Source organism: Tachyglossus aculeatus, chromosome 21 (assembly GCF_015852505.1).
Source record: "Tachyglossus aculeatus isolate mTacAcu1 chromosome 21, mTacAcu1.pri, whole genome shotgun sequence".
Lineage (NCBI taxonomy): Eukaryota > Metazoa > Chordata > Mammalia > Monotremata > Tachyglossidae > Tachyglossus > Tachyglossus aculeatus.
The window spans coordinates 59,673,550-59,699,622 of record NC_052086.1 but is presented as its reverse complement, the minus strand read 5'-3'; the positions used below and the strand labels follow the sequence as shown (position 1 = coordinate 59,699,622).

General features: G+C 42.4%; 1 protein-coding gene across 1 annotated transcript in view; it reads left to right on the top strand.

The window, feature by feature from the left end:
* Positions 1-7,102: 7,102 nt before the first annotated feature.
* Positions 7,103-26,073, top strand: part of LOC119941908 (protein sidekick-1-like) — a 402,085-nt gene continuing 383,114 nt past the window's right edge. The window contains exon 1 of the mRNA XM_038762451.1: positions 7,103-7,261. Within this exon, the coding sequence (XP_038618379.1) occupies positions 7,177-7,261 (85 nt within the window). The 5' untranslated portion in view covers positions 7,103-7,176. The remainder of the gene's footprint in view (positions 7,262-26,073) is intronic.

Below are 26,073 nucleotides of genomic sequence, written 5' to 3'. Positions count from 1 at the left end.
CTTTTTCTAATGGTATTTGTTAAGCGCTTAGTATGTGCAATGCACTGTACTAAGCGCTGGGGGGGATACAAGATGATCAAGTTGTCCCACGTGGGGCTCACAGTCTTCATCCCCATTCTCTCCTCGACCCCCTCCAGTCTGGCTTCCGTCCCCTACATTCCACAGAAACTGCCCTCTCAAAGGTCACCAATGATCTCCTGCTTGCCAAATCCAACAGCTCATACTCTAATCCTCCTCGACCTCTCAGCTGCCTTCGACACTGTGGACCACCCCCTTCTCCTCAATACGCTATCCAACCTTGGCTTCACAGACTCCGTCCTCTCCTGGTCCTCCTCTTATCTCTCCAGTCGTTCATTCTCAGTCTCTTTTGCAGGCTCCTCCACCCCCTCCCATCCCCTTACTGTAGGGCTTCCTCAAGGTTCAGTTCTTGGTCCCCTTCTGTTCTCGATCTACACTCACTCCCTTGGTGACCTCATTCGCTCCCACGGCTTCAACTATCATCTCTACGCTGATGACACCCAGGTCTACATCTTTGCTCCTGCTCTCTCCCCCTCCCTCCAGGCTCGCATCTCCTCCTGTCTTCAGGACATCTCCATCTGGATGTCTGCCCACCACCTAAAACTCAACATGTCCAAGACTGAACTCCTTGTCTTCCCTCCCAAACCCTGCCCTCTCCCTGACTTTCCCATCACTGTTGACTGCACTACCATCCTTCCCATCTCACAAGCCCGCAACCTTGGTGTCATCCTCGACTCCTCTCTCTCGTTCACCCCTCACATCCAAGCCGTCACCAAAACCTGCCGGTCTCAGCTCCGCAACATTGCCAAGATCTCCCCTTTCCTCTCCATCCAAATTGCTACCCTACTCATTTAAGCTCTCATCCTATCCCGTCTGGACTACTGTATCAATCACCTCTCCGATCTCCCATCCTCTTGTCTCTCCCCACTTCAATCCATACTTCATGCTGCTGCCCGGATTGTCTTTGTCCAGAAACGCTCTGGGCATGTTACTCCCCTCCTTAAAAATCTCCAGTGGCTACCAATCAACCTACGCATCAGGCAGAAACTCATCACCCTCGGTTTCAAGGCTGTCCATCACCTCGCCCCCTCCCACCTCACCTCCCTTCTCTCCTTCTACAGCCTAGCCCGCACCCACCGCTCCCCTGCCGCTTATCTCCTCACCGTGCCTCGTTCTCGCCTGTCCCGTTGTCGACCCCCGGCCCACATCCTTCCCCTGGTCTGGAATGCCCTCCCTCTGCACATCCGCCAAGCTAGCTCTCTTCCTCCCTTCAAGGCCCTACTGAGAGCTCACCTCCTCCAGGAGGCCTTCCCAGACTGAGCCCCCACCTTCTTCTCCCTCTCCTCCCCCTCTCCATCCCCCCTGCCTTACCTCCTTCCCTTCCCCACAGCACCTGTATATATGTTTGTACGTATTTATTACTCTATTTATTTATTTATTTTACTTGTACATATGCTATTTATTTTATTTTGTTGATATGTTTTGTTTTGTTCTCTGTCTCCCCCTTCTAGACTGTGAGCCCACCGTTGGGTAGGGACCGTCTCTATATGTTGCCAACTTGTACTTCCCAAGCGCTTAGTAGTGCTCTGCACACCGTAAGCGCTCAATAAATACGATTGATTGAGTGATTGATTTTACAGATGAGGGAACTGAGGCTCTGAGAAGTGAAGTGACAACTTCTCTGTGCCTCAGTTCCCTCATCTGTAAACTGGAGATTAAAACTGTGAGCCCCCCGTGGGCCAACCTGATCTCCTTGTAACCTCCCCAGCGCTTAGAGCAGTGCTTTGCACACAGTAAGCGCTTAACAAATACCAATCAATCGCATTTATTGAGCGCTTACTGTGTGCAGAGCACTGTACTAAGCGCTTGGGAAGTACAAGTTGGCAACCTATATAAGAGCTCAAGGAGGGCACGTTTCGTGGCTCTGAAAAAGACACTGGGAGGCAGAAGCAAAGCACCTGTGAGAGCGGAACTGGTCCGTCCCTTCGGGCGCCTTATTTCTTTTGCCAATTGCAAGTACTGCTACTGCTGCTGCTGCTGCTGCTGCTGCTGCACAATGCATAGCTGCAGGGGGCGGGAGAACCGGCTTCCTTGGGCGCGCCCGGGCTTGCGGGCCGGGCGGGGATAGGGCGGTGCAACAGCGGGTCTGGATCCCTAGAGGGCGCAACCGCACGCGGGCGGGGGCGAGCCGGCGCGTCTCAGCCAATCAGAGGCGGGCTTGGGGCGGCGCGTGCGAGCGAGCGAGCGATGGGTCCGGCAATGGGAAACAGCGGCGGCGGCGGGTAAGTGTTGGCGGCTGCGGGCGGTAGACCAGGCGGCCGCGCTGCACTTTCTCCCCGGGAAGAGCTCAGGACGGGCCCGAGGCGAGGTTTCCCTCCCCGGGCCACTCTTCAGCTTCCACCCCGAGGGAGGGAAGGGGCTGCTCACGATCCCCCCGTTTGCAAGGCGGATCCTCCTCCCCCACCGTCCCGTGCTCGCTCGACCCTTTAAGTAGAATAGTAATGACGGTGTTAAGCGCTTCCTATGTGCTAAGCACTGTTGTGAGCGCTCATGAAGATGGTATGTGTTAAGCGCTTACTATGGGCTTACCCCTCTTCTGGAGTGAGCCCGTTGTTGGGTAGGGACCGTGTTGCCAACTTGGAAGAATAATGTTGGTATTTGTTAAGCGCTTACTACGGGCAAAGTACTGTTCTGAGCGCTGATAAAGATGACATTTAAGACTGAGCCCCTTCCTTCCTGTCCCCCTTTCCTTCCCCCCCATTTTACCTCCTTCCCTTCCCCACAGCACCTGTATATATGTTTGCACATATTTATTACTCTATTTATCTTGTACATATCTATTCTATTTATTTTATTTTGTTAGTATGTTTGGTTTTGTTCTCTGTCTCCCCCCCTTTTAGACTGTGAGCCCACTGTTGGGTAGGGGCCGTCTCTATATGTTGCCAACTTGGACTTCCCAAGCGCTTAGTACAGTGCTCTGCACACAGTAAGCGCTCGATAAATACGATTGATTGATTGATTCTCTGTCTCCCCCTTCTAGACTGTGAGCCCACTGTTGGGTAGGGACCGTCTCTATATGTTGCCAACTTGTACTTCCCAAGCGCTTAGTACAGTGCTCTGCACACAGTAAGCGCTCAATAAATACGATTGATTGATTAAGCGCTTGCAATGGGCTTAACCCCTTCTAGACTGTGAGCCCGTTGTTCATTTCATTCATTCATTCAATTGTACTTATTGAGCGCTTACTGTGTGCAGAGCACTGTACTAAGCGCTTGGGAAGTACAATTGTTGGGTAGGGACCGTCTCTATATGTTGCCAACTTGGAAGAATAATGATGTTGGTAATTGTTAAGCGCTTACTATGTGCCAAGCACTGTTCTAAGCCCTGGGGTGGTAATAATAATAATAATAATAATAATAATAATAATAATAATGATGATGGCATTTGTTAAGCGCTTACTATGTGCCAAGCACTGTTTTAAGCGCTGGGGTAGATACAGGGTGATCAGGTTGTCCCACGTAGGGCTCACAGTCTTAATCCCCATTTTACAGAAGGGAAACTGAGGCTCAGGGAAGTGACGTGCCCAAAGTCACACAGCTGACAAGTGATGGAGCCGGGATTAGAACCCGTGACCTCTGACTCCCAAGCCCGGGCTCTTGTAGAATAATAATGACTGTATTTGTTAAGCGCTTACTATGTGCAAAGCACTGTTCTGAGCGCTGATAAAGGTGGTATTTGGTAAGCGCTTACAGTGGGCCAAGCACTGTTCTAAGCGCTGGGGGAGATGCAAGTCCTTATAGAACTGTGAGGCCGTTGTTGGGTAGGGACCGTCTCTATATGTTGCCAACTTGTAATAATAATAATGTTGGTATTAAGCGCTTACTATGTGCCAAACACTGTACTAAGCGCTGGGGAAATACAAGGTAATCAAGGTTGCCCCACGTGGGGCTCCCAGTCTTAATCCCCATTCTACAGATCAGGGGATTGAGGCACAGAGAAGTGAAGTGACTTGCCCAAAGTCATACAGCTGATCGTTGCACATAGTAAGCGCTTAATAAATGCCATCATCAGGTGGTGGAGTCGGAATTAGAACCCATGACCTCTGACTCCCAAACCCGGGCTCTTGTCACTGAGCCTCGCTGCTTCCCTGTAAAAGGCCAAAAAGGACACAAGCCAGGCCCCGCCGGGAACTTGTGCTTCCCAAGCGCTTAGTACAGTGCTCTGCACACAGTAAGCGCTCAATAAATACGGTTGAATGAATGAGTGAAAGGGTCAAGCACTCCTCTAAGCGCTGGGGGGGGGGGGGATACAAGTCCTTCTAGACTGTGAAGCCCGTTGTTTGGGTAGGGACCCTCTCTATATGTTGCCGACTTGTACTTCCCAAGCGCTTAGTACAGTGCTCTGCACACAGTAAGCGCTCAATAAATACGACTGAATGAATGAATACGATTGAATGAATGAATGAGGCAGCCTTGGATGGTTTCAGTTGTTCGTGGCCGGTGTCTCCCCCAGCCGATCGTTTCTCTTTATTGCTGTAGTGTACTTTCCCAAGCGCTTAGTACAGTGCTCTGCACGGCGTAAGCATTTTGAATGAACGGATGCTATTGACGCCTGTCTACTTGTTTTGTTGTCTCTGTCTCTATATGTTGCCGACTTGTACTTCCCAAGCGCTTAGTACAGTGCTCTGCACACAGTAAGCGCTCAATAAATACAATTGATTGATTGATTGTCTGTCTCCCCCTTCTAGACTGTGAGTCCGTTGTTGGGTAGGGACCGTCTCTATACGTTGCCGATTTGTATTCTCCCAAGCGCTTAATACAGTGCTCTGCATACAGTAAGCGCTCAATAAATACGATTGTATATGAATGAATGAATGAGAAGCAGCGTGGTACAGTGGAAAGAGCCCGGGCTTGGGAGTCAGAGGTCATGGGTTCTAATCCCGGCTTCGCTACTTATCAGCTGTGTGACTTTGGGCAAGTCACTTCTCTGGGTCTCAGTTCCCTCATCTGTAAAATGGGGATGAAGACTGTGAGCCCCTCGTGGGAGAACCTGATCACCTTGTATCCCCCCAGCGCTTAGAACAGTGCTTTGCACATAGTAAGCGCTTAACAAATAGGGACGGTCTCTATATATTGCCGACTTGTACTTCCCAAGCGCTTAGTCATCATCATCATCATCAACAATCGTATTTATTGAGCGCTTACTATGTGCAGAGCACTGTACTAAGCGCTTGGGAAGTACAAATTGGCAACATATAGAGACAGTCCCTACCCAACATTGGGCTCACAGTCTAAAAGGGTCCAGTGCTCTGCAAACAGTAAGCGCTCAATAAATACGATTGAACGAATGAATAATACAGTCGAATGCAAGAATTATCTGTTGCCGAATCGTACTTCCCAAGCGCCTATTACAGTGCTCTGCACGCAGTAAGCGCTCAATAAATACGATTGAATGAACGGATGAATGAGCAGTCCCTGGAGGAGAAACACGGATCCAGGGCGCCCCTCTGTGAGCCCGTTGTTGGGTAGGGACCGTCTCTATATGTTGCCGACTTGGCCTTTCCAGGCGCTTAGTACAGTGCTATGCACGCAGTAGGCGCTCAGTAAATACGATTGAATGAATGAATGACTGCCCCCACCTTGAACAACAAAACCCCTCCTGAATCTGGAGGAGGAGGAGCTGCCCACTCACCTCATCTGTTTCTAATTGGGCTTCCCGAGCTGGTTGTAAGAGTTAAAGGAGAGATTGAGCTCCGCCCTCCTCCAATCCACTCTCCTTTTCCAAAAAAACCCTCGTCCCCTGTAGCAAGCCGGCTCTCTGTTACCCTAACTACCCTCGGACCTTTTCATTCAATTGTATCTACTGAGCGCTTACTGTGTGCAGAGCACTGTGCTAAGCGCTTGAGAACTGTACTAAGACCCATCACCCCCGTCTCCCCCAGTCTCCCAGCTGGAGGCAAAACTCCCCGGGCCGGGACGATCCCCTCACCTCCATCACTCGCCCTGCACCCTGCGCTAACCGTTGGGGACCAATCAATCAATCAATCGTATTTATTGAGCGCTTACTATGTGCAGAGCACTGTACTAAGCGCTTGGGAAGCACAAATTGGCAACACATAGAGACAGTCCCTACCCAACAGTGGGCTCACAGTCTAAAAGGGGGGAAGGACCAGAGCATTCTGCAGCCCGGGACCTCGGCTGGCTGCACCCCGGAAACAGGACGCTAGTTCGGATCATTCATTCGGCTTTGGAGTCAGAGGTCATGGGTTCGAATCCCGGCTCCGCCACTTAGCTGTGTGACTTTGGGCAAGTCACTTCACTTCTCTGGGCCTCAGTTCCCTCATCTGTAAAATGGGGATTAAGACTGCGAGCCCCCCAGTGGGACAACCTGATCACCTGGTAACCTCCCCAGCGCTTGGAACAGTGCTTTGCACATAATAAGGGCTTAATAAATGCCATTATTATTATTATTTATTGAGCGCTTACTGTGTGCAGAGCACTGGACTAAGATCATCTTGCAGGGGGTCTGAAATAAATTCCTCCCTGAAGGAGCAGGGGTTTGGAATACCCCCTCCCTTCCCCCTTTTAGTCTGCCACTTTCCCGCGTGCTTAAAATAATATCCTATTTTGCAGGGAAATCTAACCACGATCTGTTGCAATCCCGTGGGAATCTAGTTTTCGGTCTACGAAAGGGGGATCGCCGGCCGCAGTTGGTGATAACGACGCGATGAACCATCCAGGCTCCCTGAAATATTAAAGCCAGGAAAACTTCCTTTGCGTTTCTGTCCGTCCGGGTCGAAGGGATTGGATGCGACAGGGCAGGGAAACATGCGTTTCGCGTCGATGCCCGGTTGCTGTGGTGCAATCGATCCTTCCACGAGATCCATTGATTGAGGCGGAGAGGGTGGTACAGTCATGCCCACAGAGTGTTGCGTGCTAAGTGAGTGCAAACCAGCACGTATTCTCATCGTGTGTTCCCCAAACTTCAGCGCGGAAGCAACAGGAATACAAGTTCCCTAAAGAAGCTCGGGGTGCAGAGCGAAAGGGCCGGGATCACACCGGGTATTCGGATCTGAAGGCAATCACAGAGGAAGAAACCACCGCAAGACGGGTCAGGAGAGAGATTGTGGCCCCAAGGAGTAATTGGGAAGATCAAAGGATGAAGTTCAGCCTCTCTTTCTTTTGCCGAGGATGGTGGACATTTCTCTTGCTTCAGCTCCACTCGCTTCAGGCCCTGGCTCAAGGTAGGATCCAGAGCCCCTTTTTTGTCCTTGTAGACGTGTTCTGTGATGTTTGAGCTTAGGGGGCAGAGAAATCCTAATTGGAAACACTTGTGGCTTTTTACCACACAGAACAGACTGCAGCAGGATTCGGGAGATAATGTTTTTGGAATAGCTGTGGCACTGACCTTAGTGTTTTCCTGCTTGTTTCCTTATCTTTTGACTCACCCCTTGTCCCATTTGAAAGATTAGAGAAGCCACGATGCTCAGTGGAAAGAGCATGGTGTTGGGAGTCAGAGGTTGTGGGTTCTAATGCCGGCTCTGCCACTTATCAGCTGTGTGACTTTTGGGCAAGGCACTTCACGTCTCTGTGCCTCAGTGACCTCATCTGTAAAATGGGGATTAGGACTGTGAGCCCCATATGGGACAACCTGATTACCTTCAGAAGCAGCGTGGCCCAGAGGAAAGAGCACAGGTTGGAGAACCAGAAGTTGTGGGTTCTAATTCCGGCTCTGCCACTTACCAGGCGTGGGACTTTGGGCAAGGCACTTCACTTCTCTGTGCCTCAGTTATTTCACCTGTAAAATGGGGATTGAAACTGTGAGCCCCACATGGAACAACCTGATTACCTTGTATCCTCGCAGCGCTTAGCGCATAGTAAGTGCTTAACAAATGTCATTATAATTATTATTATTATTATTATCCCATTGCTTAGAACAGTGCTCGGCACATAGTAAGCACTTAAATACCATCATTATTACTATTATTATTAATAGATCTGTCAGTAACATTTCTCAAGCTTCACCTTAATCCCCTGTTTGTGATCAGTGTTACATTTGTGTTCAAGTTGTTTTGGGAGCAGAAGGGTAAACTTCTGCTTGTGTGTTTAAAGGTAAAAATCAGAGTAGATGAAGAAAAGTTGACCGAAGGGAATGGACTCATAAATCCAATGAACAAGACCAAATCAGGCATGTAAAAATCCTATCAAATAGGAGCACCATTGTAAATGAGACTCGGTTGTGCATTGTACATTTCTTACTGAATCTCCAAAGAGCTTTTACCTGATCCAAAACTGCAACTGATTTGCATTTGGGTCTTTCTACATCAGAGATTCTTTGAGTCGCTTGTAAATGGTGGGTCACAGCCAACCAGTAGAGTTCAAATATCAAGTGTCAGTCACTCCGGATCAAGTAATTCCTCTCACCGTACCTGCCTGTCTTCCACCCCACATTCAGTCCTCTTAAATCACCAAATTCTCTTCATGGAGATATCCATAACCCAGAGGGAACAGTAGATAATTGCCTTTTGAACAATTATAGCTTTCACATCGTTTGCTTTTGCTTCTTTGTTGTGTTAGGATACGGTCATGGTTTCTAAAGTGTGGAAAGAATCTGGTGTTTTAAAGTGCATAAATTAGCGAGTTTTTCAAGGGGAGAAGGAATCTGTTGTGAAAACTGCATTTGAATCAAAGCATACTACATTGCAGGTAACCTCCTCTTTCGCTGGAGTTTGTGGAATTGTTTTTATCATATTAATAAGGACTTCCTGAACTGACCTTTTTAAAGCCAATGGCATAGCTGCTTTCCTTTAAACACTTCTAGAAAGATTTTTCTTGATGTTCACTAGCCGGGGCACATCCCAGGAAAGACCCGGGTAACTCTTATCGGTTGGATATCCTATATTTGCTGGAGGGGGAAGAGGGATTTTCAAACTAAATTGGCTACCGTTTCTGTCTAATGAGCATATATAATAGAATGCTGCACCGTTTTAAAGATTTGAGCTCCAGAGCAAAGCAGTTCTAATCCACTGCTTTAATAATGAACTCCATCCTCATAAATCTGCTTCTTTGTTTATGTTGTCATTCCACTCCCTAAACTACTGTACTCCCATTAAGGCCTGCATAAATGCTTGCTTTCACAGAGTTGTTAGATGAAAACAGAAATGTGATGTACTTCTGTTTATTTTAGCTCTTCTTTGTTTGGAAGTTTAACATTTCTTCACTAGTCTAGGCTACCTGTTTAACGGCTTGTTATTTTGAAGGACAAATGTTTTGAAAACAAATTGGGCATTCCAGGTAGGCAGAGAAGCTAATAGAGAATCCAGTTTTTTCATAGTTGTCAAATCTAACTTTTGCTTTGCATTAGGACCTGTATGTACATTTACATCCTTTTAGGCCTGTGTACAAAATATAGTAGTATAAAATTGTTTTTCAGTGGTATTTCTAAAATAATCCCTACATTGACCAATTTTAATGTGGTTTGCAACTGTAAAGAACTGATAAATTATCAAACTTCTTTATTTTCAGTGAAAACTTTAACAGCCTCAAAACTATATTGTTTATAAAAGTACATGGATCTGAGTGCAGGTCACTTCAAATAGATGATCACAAATTTAAAAACCCCTGACAGGTTGCTTTTCTCTCCATTTTCTGAAATATCGATATATCCATCATTTAAAAAGCTTTATTGAAAATTCACAGTCCTGAGGGCTGTAACTATTTGACACAAGTTCCTGTGTCTTGAAAATGAAAATTGTGGTGCTGCTGTAGCAGTTGCTGATGGCACAATGAGTTGGTCATAGACACGTGTTACATGAACTTCTTATTTTAGTAATCTTTAATAGATAAAAAATTAGATCTGAAATGATTAATGATAACTAAATTGGATTCTAGTGGTAAGTATTAGTGAGTCATATTCTCTCTCTAGCCCACTTCTTGGTCGAAAGTTGGGTCCCTGAGGATGTTGTATATAGGAAATTTCCTAAGGCCAGTAGGATTCTATTTAGGCAAGTAGTGTTAGAACAATGCTAAGTGTAACTAATAGCTTGGGAGTTAATGAGCGGCCCTAAGTGCCTAATTTACTACAAGGGAGTGACTGAGGCAGTGGGGAAAGTAAAACCCACTGTACTGTAACGAAGTTTTTGCAAGTTTCTTTTCCAAATTACTTAAAACAGTGCATTTCACTCTATAGAATTTACCCCACCACCTCCAAAGAAAATAGTTGAATTAAGTTGCTTATTGTAACTAACAAGTATTTTGAGAGCCTGTTTTCACTGGTTTAGCAGATACGATTAATCTACAATTCAGTCAATCAGTCAATCGTATTTATTGAGCACTTACTGTGTGCAGAGCACTGTACTAAGCGCTTGGGAAGTACAAGTTGGCAACACATAGAGACAGTCCCTACCCAACCGTGGGCTCACAGTCTAGAATTGAACATATGTCATTCTTTGTATTCAATCAAATTGTTGACTGAAAATTCCAAATCTAACTTTATAAAATTTCCAACAAGTTCTTTACCTTTCTGCTTTTGACTGTGCTAAGGTACTTCCAACAACTACATTATTAATAAACCCCAAATGTAAACTAATGTCCAATAGTTGTCACAAGTAATATGTTCCTTTCAGAGGTAGTTTTATGAGTCTCAATTTTCTTACCAGTATGCATACCATTTTGCTTTGTTCTGTGGTGCTGGAAGCAAGACTATTATTTTGAAAAGTGTGGCTAGACACCCTCTACTATGTTATCTACTAATGTGTTGGAACTCTGTTCATGGAAGGATACACTTTTGCAATAAAAACAAGTTGACAGGCCCATTAAATATTTGATGTTTAAAATAGGCTAAGAACAATGGCATTAACTTTGCCAGTGTTTTGTAGCTGTATCTGTATTAAGAGCCAGAACAACACAGCCATTTAATACTATTGAATGTTGATTGTTGGTAACTGGTCACTCTATTTTGATTGCTCTGTCTTTAAATTCCAGACTCCAGTGCTTCGCACATAGTAAGCACTTAACAAATGCCATTATTATTATTATTGTTATTATTATTCCAGTTAATACTGAGTGGGCCATTAGCACTTACTGACACCTTATAAATATCCTTATTTTATAAATAAAAGTTTAACAGTAATACCTACATGTCAAGCGAGACCATCAGATATATGTTTTGAACTACTTATATAATTTTAAAAGTATAGAGATATTAGTTTGAGGATTCTCAAAATAACATAACATAAAAAAACCCATTTTATGATACGGAGATGTGTTCTTAAAGAGAAAGAATAATTCGGGCCATCTTTAAAAAATAAATTTTCTGACTGAAAAAGTTTTTATCACGTGGTCAGATCCTTGTGTAAAATGCACACAAATGTGTATGGTGATGCTTGTTTAAAATAGTTATCAATTATGCTTTGAAAGAAGTAAGGAAATAAAATGTACTTTGTGTATGGGGGACAGTTCTTTGGTCATACTGGAAGGATGTTATGGAATCTCCCACCTGGAGCAAGTGACGGTCATTGGTCCTGAGACTGCAGGATTTAGAACTGATGGGAAGAAATTGATTCTAGGGCCATTCGTTGATGCGACACCACTTGCACACTCTCCCATCCCTGCCATTGTGACCCGCCGGTATTCAGTGTGCAATGAGAGAGTAGACGTGCAGGGGAGCCGCGCATTGCGGAGTGCACATATAGGTTTTTTTTTACATGGCTCCCAGTTGTGACCAAAGTGACCGCAGCGCAGTGCCAATCCTGGGCTTTAGCACCACTACTCAGCTGGTGGTTTTCTTGGGAACCTCTACATGCTTCCTATTCCACATTTGCCAAATATTTTTCAAGATTTAGGAGTCCTGTCCAACTCACGGGAAACCCTAGGTGGTTCTTGTCAGAGAAGCAGCATGGCCTTGTGGATAGAACACTGGTCTGGGTTCTAATCCCAGTTCCGCCACTCATTTGCTGTGTGAATTTGGTCAAGTCACTTAACTTCTCTGTGGCTGTTACCTCATCTCTAAATCGGGAATTGACTGTGAGCCCCTTGTGTCCAATGTGATTAACTTGTGTCTGCCCCAGTGCTTAAGGTACAGTGCCTGGCACATAGTAAGCGCTTAATAAATACCATTGAAAAAAGAAAAAAAACCCAAAAACCCTTCACCAATGATAGCCTGGCCCCAGTAAACATTTCCATACTTTCAGAGCTGGGACTAGAATACAAGGCTCCTGGCTCTTCGATCCATGCTCTTTCTACTGGACCAGCCCCAGAAATCATCTCTCCTGACCAGTGCACACAGGAAATACTATGTATAACCTATAGAGACTTACATGACAAAATGGAACCAAACAATATGAGAAGAAAAATGAATACTACACTTCTCCCATTACATTTCAATTGTGTATCACTCCGGCTGGAAAACGTGTTAAAAAGTACAAGGGTTTTTTGGGCAGATATCTAGTCACCCTTGGTTAGAAGGAATGCCAAGGTGGCCATAGGGATAATTTCCATTTTTCTTAGGCATCCATCTCCCCATGAGGCAACTGACCTCCTGCTAGTATCCACCTGGTTGTTCCAACCCCAGGAAACATTTCTTTTTGACTATCATCTCATCTCCCAGTTAGGAAACATTCGTGGGTAATGTGCATCATTGAGAACCCAAAAACTTAGCTTGCCAAACTGTAAGTAATATTAACCATCAAGAGCTCACATATGCTAATATAATTTTTCATTAAAAAAAATAAAAAGTATGGATTTGAAATTCTGATATTGGGGAATATTCAATCCCTAATACTCTATAAGACTTCAAAGGATAATCAAATTTTAACTGTAATTCATTATGCCCAATTTTAATCTTGCATATGACTGTGCTAGGTTTGCAGGAAGAATAGGTAGTATTAATTTAAATTTTACTTTGGAAATCTTGTCAGGGAGAAATATCTAAAGTAAAGAAAATGGTTTTACAGTAAAATGCTTATAGCACTGTAGTTACTTCATTGCAAAAACATTGTGTTTTATGAAATTACTTATTTGAATCACTGAAGCCGTGTTTCTCAAAGTTCGTTTAGTTCATTTTTAAAAAAAGATTTTGATATTTATTCAAATTCAGTATAAAATATGTACAGGTGGAGAACTGGAAGGGGGAAAGGACTATTCCAATTTCTTTTAAATATAAATTATTTTCTACTTTTTTCCCCTTCAGATTTCATTGCTCACGTCATTTGAAGTTTTTGATAGAGACAGCTTGACTATTGCAGGGTGCATTCTCTCATTAAAGTTTTAAAGGACTAACTGAAAAGGTGGCTGGCTTTATTTCCCTTTTTTTTCCTCCAAATTAATCTCCCACTGAGCTTAATTTAAATTTGGCTTGTCAAACTGAGTTTTACCAGGGCAGACTCCTGTATCTTCCGGGGTTTGCTAGATACATGTATAACATGTCTTGGCAAATTTGTGTTTTCTAAAGGAAATCCAGTAAAACTTTACATAGCCTATCAACTCTCCATGTTAATGGAGAGGAGCAGAGGAGCAGAGGAACATTTCATTAAGAAAGAGGCAATCCAACCTTACCGGCTGCCACCTCAGCTTCTTGGTGCTCCCAGTTGCCCTTAACGCCAGTCTTCTGGGCACACCATATTCTAGGGTTCTAATAGTAATAACAATTATGGTATTTGTTAAGTGCTTACTATGTGCCAAGCACTGTTCTAAGTGCTGGGGTAGATACAAGGTAATCAGTCTGCCCCATGTGGGCTTGCAGTCTTAATGCCCATTTTACAGATGAGGTAACTGAGCCCCAGATAAGGTAATCAGCTTACCCAAGGTCACACAGCAGACAAGTAGCAGAGCCGGGATTAGAACCCATATCCTCTGACTCCCAAGCCTGTGCTCTTTCCACTAAGCCACGCCGCTTCTACCCAAGTCTAATGAGGAACCAGATTTAGGACTAGTCTCCCCTTGTCCAAACTCACCTCGAAGCCACAACAGTATAGACAGAGATGACCCTCTACCAGCTGGGCCTTGAGAAAAGCTGTCTGGAAATATGATGGGAAAGATGTTGAAAGATTGCATACAACCCACAACATAGATAATCTGGATATGGATAAGTCATTCATTCAGTTGTATTTGTTGACCACAATACAAGTGCAATACAGTCATAAATAGTGACATTCCCTGCCCACAACCAGCTTATCAGTCATTCAATCATATTTATTGAGCTTTTGTTGTGTGCAAAGCACTATACAAAGCACATGGGAGAGTACAATATAACAGTGTTGTTAGTCAAGTTCCCTGCCCACAACAAGTTTACAGTCTAGAGGGGGAGACTGTACATAATCAATCAATCGTATTTATTGAGCACTTACTATGTGCAGAGCACTGTTCTAAGCACTTGGGAAGTACAAGTTGGCAACATATAGAAATGGTCCCTACCCAACAACGGGCTCATAGTCTAGAAGGGGGAGACAGACAACAAAACAAAACATATTAACAAAATAAAATAAATAGAATGAATATGTACAAGTAAGAGTAATAAATATGTACAAACATATATACATCATCATCATCATCATCAATCGTATTTATTGAGCGCTTACTATGTGCAGAGCACTGTACTAAGCGCTTGGGAAGTACAAATTGGCAACATATAGAGACAGTCCCTACCCAACAGTGGGCTCACAGTCTAAAAGGGGGAGACAGAGAACAAAACCAAACATACTAACAAAATAAAATAAATATACAGATATACAGGTGCTGTGGGGAGGGGAAGGAGGTAAGGCAGGGGGGATGGGGAGGGGGAGGACAGGGACAGGGAGGGGTATCCCTAGCTTGCTGGCCCCTTCCAATCCAAGCGTAGTGGCCTCTGCCTTGTTTTATCTTTCACTGTGTCTGTCTCTGTCCCGCCAGTTTTTTCCCCTCACTACATTTCTTGAATTCTCCCCTTTCATCCCTACCCTTTATCCACACCCCCCGGGGTTCAGACTCTGGTCACCTCCCATCTGGACTCTCCGATCACTCTCCTCACCGGTCTCCCGGTCTCAGCCCATCCTGCACGCTCGTTCCCAGATCATCTTCGGAAAACAACTATCAATCCATCAATCAATGGTATTTATTGAGTGCTGTGGGGCTGAAGGTGAGGTGAATAAAGGGAGCAAATCCAAGTGCAAAGGTGACACAGAAGGGAGTGGAAGAAGGGCAAATGAAGGCTTAGTCAGGGAAGGCCTCTTGGAGGAGGTGTGCCTTCAGTAAGGCTTTGAAGGTAGGGTGAATAATTATTTGTCGGACAAGAAAAGGGAGGGTATGTCAGACCAGGGGCAGGATGTGGGTGAGAGGTTGGCGGTGACATAGATGAGATAGAGGAGGTACGGTGAGTAGGTTGGCATTGGAGGAGCAAAGTGTGCCAGCTGGGTTGTAGTAGGAGAGCAGTGAGGTAAGGTAGAAGGGAGCAAGGTGACTGATTGCATGGCAATCCTTTGGTGGCCCTCCACAAATGTCTTGCTCATTGTTTTAATCATCTTGCTGGTTAATAATACTAATTGTGGTATTTAAGTGCTTACTGTGTGTCAAGTACTAATCACAAGTTAATTGGATTGAATACATGCCCTGTCACTCATGGGGGTCAAGTTTAAGTAGAAGAGAAAACCCTTATTGGTTTGCTCTTTGGAAATGGGAGTCATGGAGTTGTTACTTGCAGGGCTTCGGTACTTTCTTGTGACTTTGTAGCAGTGGTTATGGTGGCTTTCTCTGCAGGAATGTTTTGGTCTATTTTTGACTCTTTTATTGCATTAGGGGTTAGGAGAAAGGAGTGAAATCTTCATGTTGGTAGTTTCAAGACATCCCATTAATTGGGGTCTGACCTTGGTTTAATGTGAGCCACCAGGTGGCAATAGAAAAGATTTTCTTTCAGTAATGTTTAGTAGTTTATAGTAGTAGCAGGTATAGTAGTAATAGTATTAAGTGCTTTCTGTGTGCTGAACACTAATAATAATAATGATGATGGTGTTTAAGTACTTACTATGTGCTAAGCACCATTCTAAGTGCTGACTAAGCACTGACTGGGAAAGAGTATACAGGCGGTAATTAGACCCTGCCCTTCAGGGAGCTCAGGGCTGATTCCAGATCTTGTATTTGTTTATCTTTTCTTGGTAGGCTTATTTTAGTATACTGTGTGATATTTGAAGACCTGAATAAAGCAAAGTAAATTGACAGTAACTGAGGAAGACCAAATAATAATAATAATGATGGTATTTTGTTAAGCACTTACTATGTGCCAAGCACTGTTCTAAGTGCTGGGGTAAATACAGGGTTATCAAGTTGTCCCACGTGGGAATCACAGTCTTAATCCCCATTTTACAGGTGAGGTAACTGAGGCACAGAGAAGTAAATTGACTCGCCCAAAGTCACACAGTTGACAAGTGGCGGAGCTGGGATTAGAACCCACAACACCCAACCCTGTGTTTTCTCCAATAAACCACACTGCTTCTCAGGATTACACCCCATTTTAGAAAGCAGAGCTCTGGGGAGAGAAACACGTACTTGGAAGAATAATTTTTTTATCTTGTCCCCGAGGGTATCAATGAAGTGTTCCCACTGGAGGATTATTTCTCTTGGTTTGAATTTTATCACCTATATTATTACACACTTGTCCCTCTCTTGCTATGAAAGTATATAACATACAGTAAAATTCCTACAGGCAACTAATTTACTTTTTAAAATATGTAATCTCTCTTCATGACTGTACCTTTTTAGAAAGGAGACAATTTTAGTAAAATCTTATTAATTTGTAATAATTTCAGATGGAATGCCTAAGCCCTATTTCCTCTCATTATCCATTATATTGTTGCCAAAGATGGTAAGTTTTTCTCCGAGGAATGAGAGATTTGATATATACTGAAGTTAACCAAAAATTAGTTGAGTATTTTAAAAGAAGGGCTAGGAGCAGTATTTATAGAGATTTTCTCATGGTATTTTTTGAGTGCTTACTGTGTGTAGAACACTGTACTAAGCACCTGGAAGAGTCCAATACAGCAGAGTTGGCAGATACATTCCTTACTTGCAATGAGTGTACAGCCTAAAGGGGGAGAGTTATGAATCAGAGAGAAGACTAGTGCTTATACATTCAGATCTATGCTAATGACAGATATTATGATGAAGTAGTAGAGAAGGGGAAGTTAGCACTTATCTTTGTATGTAAAAACAAAAATTATGTCTTTGAATGGAAGATCACTTTCTACTGAAACTGAAGACAAATTTTTTAAAAAATTTGTCACAGCCAATTTGATGACTACAAAAGCTATTTCCTCTATTAGAATTGCGTGAAAACACCCAGTTAATGGTGGCATTTGGAAATCAATCAATCAATCAGTCAGTGGTATTTATTGAGGGCTTACTATGTACAGAAAAAGCACTGTACTAAGTACTTGGGGGAGTACAATACAATGCAGCAGAATAATAAGTGCTTACTTTATGCCAAGCACTGTTCTAAGTGCTGGGGTGGATACAAGATAATCAGGTTAGACACAGTCCCCGTCCCTAAATGTATAAATCGAAGAGAGAACAGGTATTTACTCCTCATCTTACAGATGAACAACTGAGTCTCAGGGAAGTTAAATGACTTGACCAAGGTCACAGAACTGGAATAAGAACCCAAGTCCTCTGATTCCCAAGCCTCTGATTCTCTGTCTACTAGGCCATCCTGCTTCTCAGTCATGCTACAGCAGTTGCTTACATTTGACAAATACAGTATCACACAGTGGCAGATGTAGGCAAATGTTCTTCCTGCTGCATGAGTCTAAGTGCAACACAATCCACAAGTTGGTGCAAGTAGGGAGAAACAGTTGTGTGTAAGCATATGGCATTGGTCAAGGCAAGATGCTGCTATACCTCCACCCTTCTGCTACAGCTTCATTGTACTGTGCTGTACTTTACGCTTCTTTGTGTTTCTGCAACTTTTACAGCATTCAGTTCAGCAAATGATAATAAATGGAAAGTGTGTAAGGCAGTCTGTTAGTGGTGAATGTAACAAGGTTGGAATCTATATTTCAAAATGTCAGTCAAGGTGGTACTTTTGAACCATCTTCTCCATAACCTACCAATTGCCTGCAGTGGCTACTACAATGCGATTTTGTGTTAGGCTCCCAAAAGTGCATTAACTATTGAAGACATGTCCTCTAAAGAAAGATTGTGGTATTCAAACGCTTACTATGCGTCAAGCTCCTTACTAAGTGCTGGGGTAGATACAAGGTAATCCGGTCCCACCTGAAGTTCACAGTCTAAGTAGGAGGGAGAACAGGTATTGATTCCCCATTTTGCATATAAGGGACCTGAAGAACAGAGATGTGAAGTGACTTGCCCACGGTCACATAGCATGGAAGTGGCAGAGCTAGGATTAGAACACAGGTCCTCTGACTCCCAGGCCTGTGTTCTTCCCACTAGGCCATGCTGCTTCCCAAAATATGCAAACTATGCCTGAATGAAATATCCCACACCAAAATGATTTTTAGAAATTGGTGTGACAGATAAAGTGTGGAAGACTTTTCCAGTGGTTACACATTAAGGTAACACATAAGAAAATGATGATGAACAAAACTGAGATGTGCCTCAAAGGGATTCTACCTTGCTGTTGGGGATTTAGTCATGAACGGGGAACTTTTCATAGATGGGTCAAAGTGTCAACCATCCTGAGATGATTAATAATAATAACAATAATGGTATTTGTTAAGCGCTTACTAAGTGCCAGACACTTTTCTAAGTGCTGAAAATGTTCTCATGTATTTATGTAGAGCATTTGGGAACTGAGAACTAAGAAAAGAACAAGAGGTGTTATGTTTTAGGCTTAATAGTGTTATAGAATACACTAAAACCTCATGAAGATATAAAAAATATCAAATTGTAAAATTGATACCTGGTGATTTACAGATTAGAAAATTCTCAAATCTTGATCAAAAGTTGGAATTGTTGGGATAGTTTATATATGTTATTGTTTACTGTTAAAGCAGTCCAGAAATTACAGGACTGGCTGAGATGACAAAATAAAATATAATCAAAATCATTGCAGTTCTAGAAGATATGCTATGCTGATTAAGGTTACAGTAGGCATTGGGTTCCAATTTAGGGCTGAATATAAGACATTTCTTTTAAGACATTTAAGACAGTCCTCAGGGCTGTAAACTCCTGGTGCACAGGGAATGCGTCTACCAACTCTATCGTGTTATACTATCTCAAGCTCTTAGAACAGTGCTCTGCACACAGTAAGCACTCAATAAATACCACTGAATGATTGATTTTCTTTTGAATACAACATCTTTCATATCCTTTCTAATACAGGATATGCACAGCCAATAAATTAGATGCAACTAGTGTTGAAATTAAGAGATTATTTACAAAAGCAAAAAAAAGGAACAGAATCACTTTATTTCCCATAATTAAATGATCAGACATGCCATTTGACAATGGGATAGTTATCAATTGTTATTTGGGAAGAAGATTAGACTTATATTAAGTTTGGAAATGAAATGAATGAGAGATAGAGTATTTAAGAGACAGAAGTGCAGGAATATGAAAAGAAAAGCTATTGGCTAGGCATTATCCTAGAGTGCCTGAATTAAAGGATAATAAAGTGAAGTTGTTCCGTGGAAACTTTTTGGGTGGGGTTATGTGGGAAGCGATCAAATGAGGTTAAAGTTAAAGAAGCAGATTTACTGAAAGAGTAGGAAACATTCATAATTATTACAAGCTGAGACTAAGGGTGGAAAAACATATTTTGGAAAGAAACTGGACATGAGGAAGATGAATAACTATTTCCAATTCATTACTGTAATGCATGTGACACTTTTGAGGCAGAGAAACTAGGGAAGAATAAAATACTCTAAAATGCTGGGAAGGATAATTGAAACTAAAATATATAGAGTATTATTGTTAGAACATAAAATAAGTAAATATTTTAATGGGAGAGCAGTTACATTTTTTCAGAGGAAGTGTTTCCAAATATTTAGGAAGTTTGAGAGACCAAGGATCAGTAGAACTGAACATGAGAGGTTCACTTTCAGATAGCTAAATCCTAAAAATAAATTTTGTTTATTCACAAAACGTGCAATGATCAGTTTGTTTACCAGTGACAACATACAAGAAGAGTGTTTTTAAAGCTGCTAAGTTATTGTACGAAATTAGGCTTCTTTTTTATAGTATTTGTAAGCACTTACTATGTGCCAGACACTGTATTAAGCACTGGGATAGATAAAGGCTACGTTGTATCTAAGTTGGACACAGTCTATGTCTTATGTGGCGCTCACAATCTTAATCTCATTTTACAGATGAGGTAACTGAGGCATAGAGAAGTTAAGTGACTTGTCCAGTGTCACACAGCAGACAAGTGATAGAGCTAGGATTTGAACCCAGGTCCTTCTGACTCCCAGGCCTGTGCTCTATCCACTAGAGCACCCCACTTCTTCAATCATTTAGTTATCAATAAGCTTGCTGTGATTGTTTAACCTAATTGCTTTACTTGTAAGTAGAACGAATGAAAAAAAGGCATATTTAGCTTCTCAAAAAGACCATCTGGTCTCTGAGTGGTTTTATCAGTGTCACCCAAAAGCTGTTCTTCATATCAGATGTCAAGTAAAATCATGAAAAAGGAGGTCCTGGAACTCAGATGATCTGCCAGAATCGAGGCAATGCTCGTCACAAAATAGCAAGGCCTCAAGTAATGTGCTGTAGTGGCAAACTGTTAGGGAAGGCTATCCAGTTGACAGATCAATCAATAGCATTTGTCAAACACTTAGTGCATGCAGGGCTTTGTGTTAAATGCTTGAGAGAGTGCAATAAATACAGTGAGCAGACACGATCCCTGTTTGTCCTTGAGGAGCTTAAACTCTAGACTGATAGGTGGTAATCCAGAGAAATTGTGCTACCAAGAGACAAATTCAAAAATAGGGTCAGAACTGGCTTTATAAGGGCATAGAGTGAAACGGATTCAGTCACACATCATTTTTCCAAATGTCATCGTTATGCTTTGATAAGAACATAAGAAGTGGCGTTACTGTCCAGAACAGTGATCTGTTTAGCCAAGTATTTTGTCCCTCTCCCCCGCTTGGAGGTTGCCCTCCTTGTTCCCTCTTTATGATTAGGTACGACCATCAAGCATCCCTAACTCTTCCCTCTTCCATCCCTAATATTCATAACAGTAACTCATAATGGATGGCAAGTTCATGAATTTATTCAAACCTCTTTTGCAACTACTCCTTTTTTCTACCAGCAAAACTTTTTGTAGTGATGAATTTCATAAGGTTACCACCATCTGGAAGAAGAAATGTTTCCTTTTGTTCTGAAAAAAGCAACTTGGGGTTTCAGTGAGTGTGCTTGGGTGAATGACAATTGTGTTTGCCCTATTCAAACCCTTCATGGGATTATAAAATCTCACAATCAGTTGTGACATCATTGAACATGAAAAATAACTACTTGTGTTGTGAAATAAAGACTTTTTACATTTTAGGAATTTTTTAAGCAAAACTCAAGGACTTTGGTGCACTGAATGTCATTCTATTTACCCATGAATTTATTTTCCAGGGTTTTTTTGTGTGTTTACAACCAAGTATTTTATAAATTTTCACATATTGCTAAATCTACAACCTATTTGTGCAGTTTGGGAGTTTTGCTAAGTCATAGGAATAAAATTTGCCTAGTACCCATTTTGACCTTATGATACAGATTTCCAGGTAGTCAGGCAGCTTAAATACTAAAAGTAGGAGGAATAATAATAATGATGATCGTATTTAAGTGCTTACTATGTGCTAGGCTCTGTACTAAGTGCCAGGATGTATACAAGCAAATCAGGTTGGACATTGTCCCTGTCCACCGTGGAGCTCACAGTGTCAGTCCTCATTTTACAGATGAGGTAATTGAGGCACAGAGAAATGAAGTGACTTGCCCAAGGTCACACAGCAGACAAGTGGCGTAGCGAGGATTAGAACTCATGACTTTCTGACTCCCAGGCCCGTACGCTATCCACTATGCCAACCTGAAATTGGAAAATTGTACTTTAGCTAAGAACTTACACTGTCATCAACTGTGACAATTGTTAAAAGTGCAAGTAATCCTATCATTTCTCTGTTAACATGTTGGCTGTCTTCACTTAGGTTGCACCCTTTCCTTCAAACTGTGCCTCCTTCATGATTCTTCCACTCCCAGCTCCTTGTTCTGGCTGAGTGTCCTCACTGGAATTCCTTTTCCCCTTTAGTCCACCAAACCACAGCACTCTGTTACCCTTTAAACCCTCCTAAACTCCTCCAGGAAGCTTTTACTAATTCAGTTCCAACCACCTCAAGCTCTGTCAACCAACCAGGCGCTATGCATTATGTATTCACACGTAACTTTAATACTTATGGCTATTTCAAACACCCTGTGCAATTACATATTTACTCCCATCCTCACTGATTATAATATTTTCATGTTTAGATTGATGGTATTTTTTCATCTACTGGTCTCCTTCATTAGATTGTAATTTCCCTGAGGGAAGAAGGGACAATGTATTTTCTTTTGTGGTATTCTCCCAAGAACTTAGTACAGGGCTTAACATTCAGTAAGTGATGAGATACGATTATAATAATAATAATCGTATTTGTTAAGCACTTACTATGTGCAAAGCACTGCTCTAAGAGCTGGGATAGATACCAGATAATCAGGTTGTCCCACATGGGGCTCACATTCTTAATCCCCATTTTACAGATGAGGTAACTGAGGCACAGAGAAGTTAAATGGCTTGCCCAAAGTCACAGAGCAGACAAGTTGGGGAGCTGGGATTAGAATCCACATCCTCTGACTCCCAAACCCGTGCTCTTTCCACTAAGCCATGCTGATTATCTTTCCAATACATAATTATCCTGTCTTATCTGGATGGTATCTGAAGTATTTCTAAAATTATATTGCTTTCAGTTTGATTATAAAGAAATGAAAAGTGAATGAAAAAGTTGACCCAACAGAAATTACTCTCTAATTTGGATTTATTAATCTCTAATTTGGAAGTGTAGAAGATGGTATTAAATAATCTGAGGTCTTCTTTCTTTGAATGTTGTCTGGAAGTTTTTGATGTGACATTTAAAGAGTGATTTCCCTTATGCTTCTTGAACTTGAGATTTAATGAAAAAAAATTAGAAGTCACCTATTGAAAAAATTGTACAAATATCTGCAGCAACACATCATTACTTCTATTTTTACACTAAAATATTTAAAACCCATCGCCTCATGTATCCTTTTTTTATCACTTGTGATCTGTGTTGAAATAATTGACTTTCATTTTTATAAATAGCCAAAAAGATTTCATAATAGGCTGAAGAGTTTAGGTGCACTGTTAGGAATTTTTGGTGGAACTGATTGCTATATAAAGCGTAACTTGGTTTTTCAATTTTTAAAGTAACTATTTTCATAAAGATTAAAATAATTACTTTGATTTGGTTAGTCCAGGAAAGCAACTATGCATAGCTGGATGAACAATTTGATTATTGTAATTACCAGACCTTGTACAGGCTTTCTCTCTCAACGTGTGTGTGTGTGTGTGTGTGTGTGTGTGTGTAGGGCCAAATAATTCTCGCACGCTTAATCTTGTACCGATAATGTGATGAATTACATCTCAGTACACAGAACGGATTCCACCAAGTATTCCTCACCACGTTTGCCCGGGAAGCAGAGCAGGCAACTAGCTCTGTGTGATTTGTATGGGACAGAGACTATGTTGGATCTGAGCATCTTGTGTGTTTTGGCACAGAGCTTGGCACATTGTAAGTTCTTAATTTATGTTGTTGTTATTATTATAATTAGTTGCTAGAGATAAGTGAAACCAAAGTGGAGGGTGCAGCTTCCTTTGATAAATTTCTCAATTTAAAGTTCTAAGGGGATCGGTAGCCCTGGGAAATGGGAAGAGGGGAGAAGGAATCCCTGAAAATCAACCTTACAAGTAGAAACAAATTATGGGAAACTTTGGCTACTGTCCATTTTCCTCCAAGTTTTCCGTGATAGTGTGCAGTTTGCTGCTCCTAGGGTGATGATCTCCTGTGGCCTCTTTTAGAGGAATAGGTGTGCTTGCAATCTAGTTGGGGAGACCATCAAATAAATTACAGATCTGGGAAACAACAGAGTATAAAAATATGTATATAAATGCACTGGGGAATGGGATGGGGTGAATATCAAATAGCTGAGGGTATGAGCATAAGTCATGAGAAAAATTGGTAGGGATGTAAGAGGTTAGTCAAGGAACTTCCAATGGTTATTTATCCATCTCTACATCAAACTCCTCAATTGTCCACTCCTCACATGTGCCTTTAAAGGACGGTCAGCCCTCTTCCTCCTACCTGCCGTTCTCTGTTCCCATTAAAACAAGAGAAGCAGCGTGGCTCATTGGAAAGAGCATGGGCTTGGGAGTCAGAGGTTGTGGGTTCTAATGCCAGCTCTGCTTCATGTCTGCTGTGTGACCTTGGGCAAGTCACTTAACTTCTCTGAGCCTCAGTTACCTCATCTGTAAAATGGGGATTGACTGTGAGCCCCATGTGGGACAATCTGGCCACCTTGTATCCCCCCAGCGCTTAGAACAGTGCTTTGCACATAGTAAGCACTTAACAAATGCCATCATCATTATTAAAACCCAACCCACACTCATTACTTATCTAACACCAGCCTACTCACTGAGCCTCAATCCTGTCTTTCTCACCATTCTATCCCTTCTGCAAGCCCTTCCTCCTGTCTGGAATTTCCCTTCATGTCTGACGGACCACCACTCTAACCTGTACTCTTAAGTAATGCTATAGTATGTGTGTCATGACTGCTGCATGCTTGTGCACAGTCGTTTCTACTGTGGAAGCAATTTGGCATTAGTGTGAAGAACTACCCTGGAATCAGAGGACCTGGGTTCTAATCCCAGCTCTGCCATTTGCCTGTTGTGTGACTTTGTACAAGTCACTTAACTTCCAGTGCTCTGCACACAGCTCTAATATTGATTGACTGATTTTTCTGTGATTTAGTTTCCTCAACTATAAAATGGGGTTTAAATACATCTTCTTCCTCCCACATAGACTGTAAGATCCAGGTGGAACACGGACTGTTTTATCTGATCATCTTGTATCTATCCCAGTGCTTACTATAGTGCTTACCCATAATAAGTGCTTAATAAATACACATAATAATAATAATAATAGCCATTATTATTATTCCAATATCATCATTATATTCTATCCAGAGGCATGTTGTTGAAAGAACAATTCCCTAACAGCATGTGTCTGTTATGAGAGAGCTGGGTCTATTATCTCAGATTCTGCATAAGTAACACTGATTTTTAATCTTAAAATAATGAGGTACATATTGAAGGTGATGGATTCAAAACAAATGAAAAAACCAGGTCATACAGGTGGTAAACATATGGAATTCATAGCACAGGAAGCCCTACAGACCCAAGAGGGAACATAATAATGCTAATTGTGGTATTTGTTAAATGCTTATTATGTGCCAAACTCTGTCTAGAAACTCTGACAACAAAACAAAGCATGTAGATAGGTGTCAAAACCATCAGACTAAATAGAATTATAGCTATGTGCACATCATTAACAAAATATATAGAGTAGTAAATATGTACAAGTAAAATAGAGTAGTAAATCTATACAAATATATACAAGTTCTGTGGGGAGGGAAAGGAGGTAGGGAGGGGGGATGGGGAGGAGGAGAGGAAAAAGGGAAGTCTGGGAAGGCCTCCTGGAGGAGGTGAGCTCTCAGTAGGGCTCTGAAGGGAGGAAGAGAGCTAGCTTGGTGGAGGGAGGGCATTCCAGGCCAGGGGAAGGACGTGGGCCAGGGGTCGACAGTGGGACAGGCGAGAAGGAGGCACAGTGAGAAGGTTAGCGGCAGAGGAACGGAGGGTGCGGGCTGGGCTGTAGAAGGAGAGAAGGGAGGTGAGGTAGGAGGGGGCGAGGTGATGGAGAGCCTTGTTATTTCCCTTATCTTTAGGATTGACACTTCTAGAGGTAGAATACTTGCTCTGAAAGCCTTTCCTTATGTTGTTAATGGAAAATCATATTTGTTTAATGAACTTTCAAAACACTCA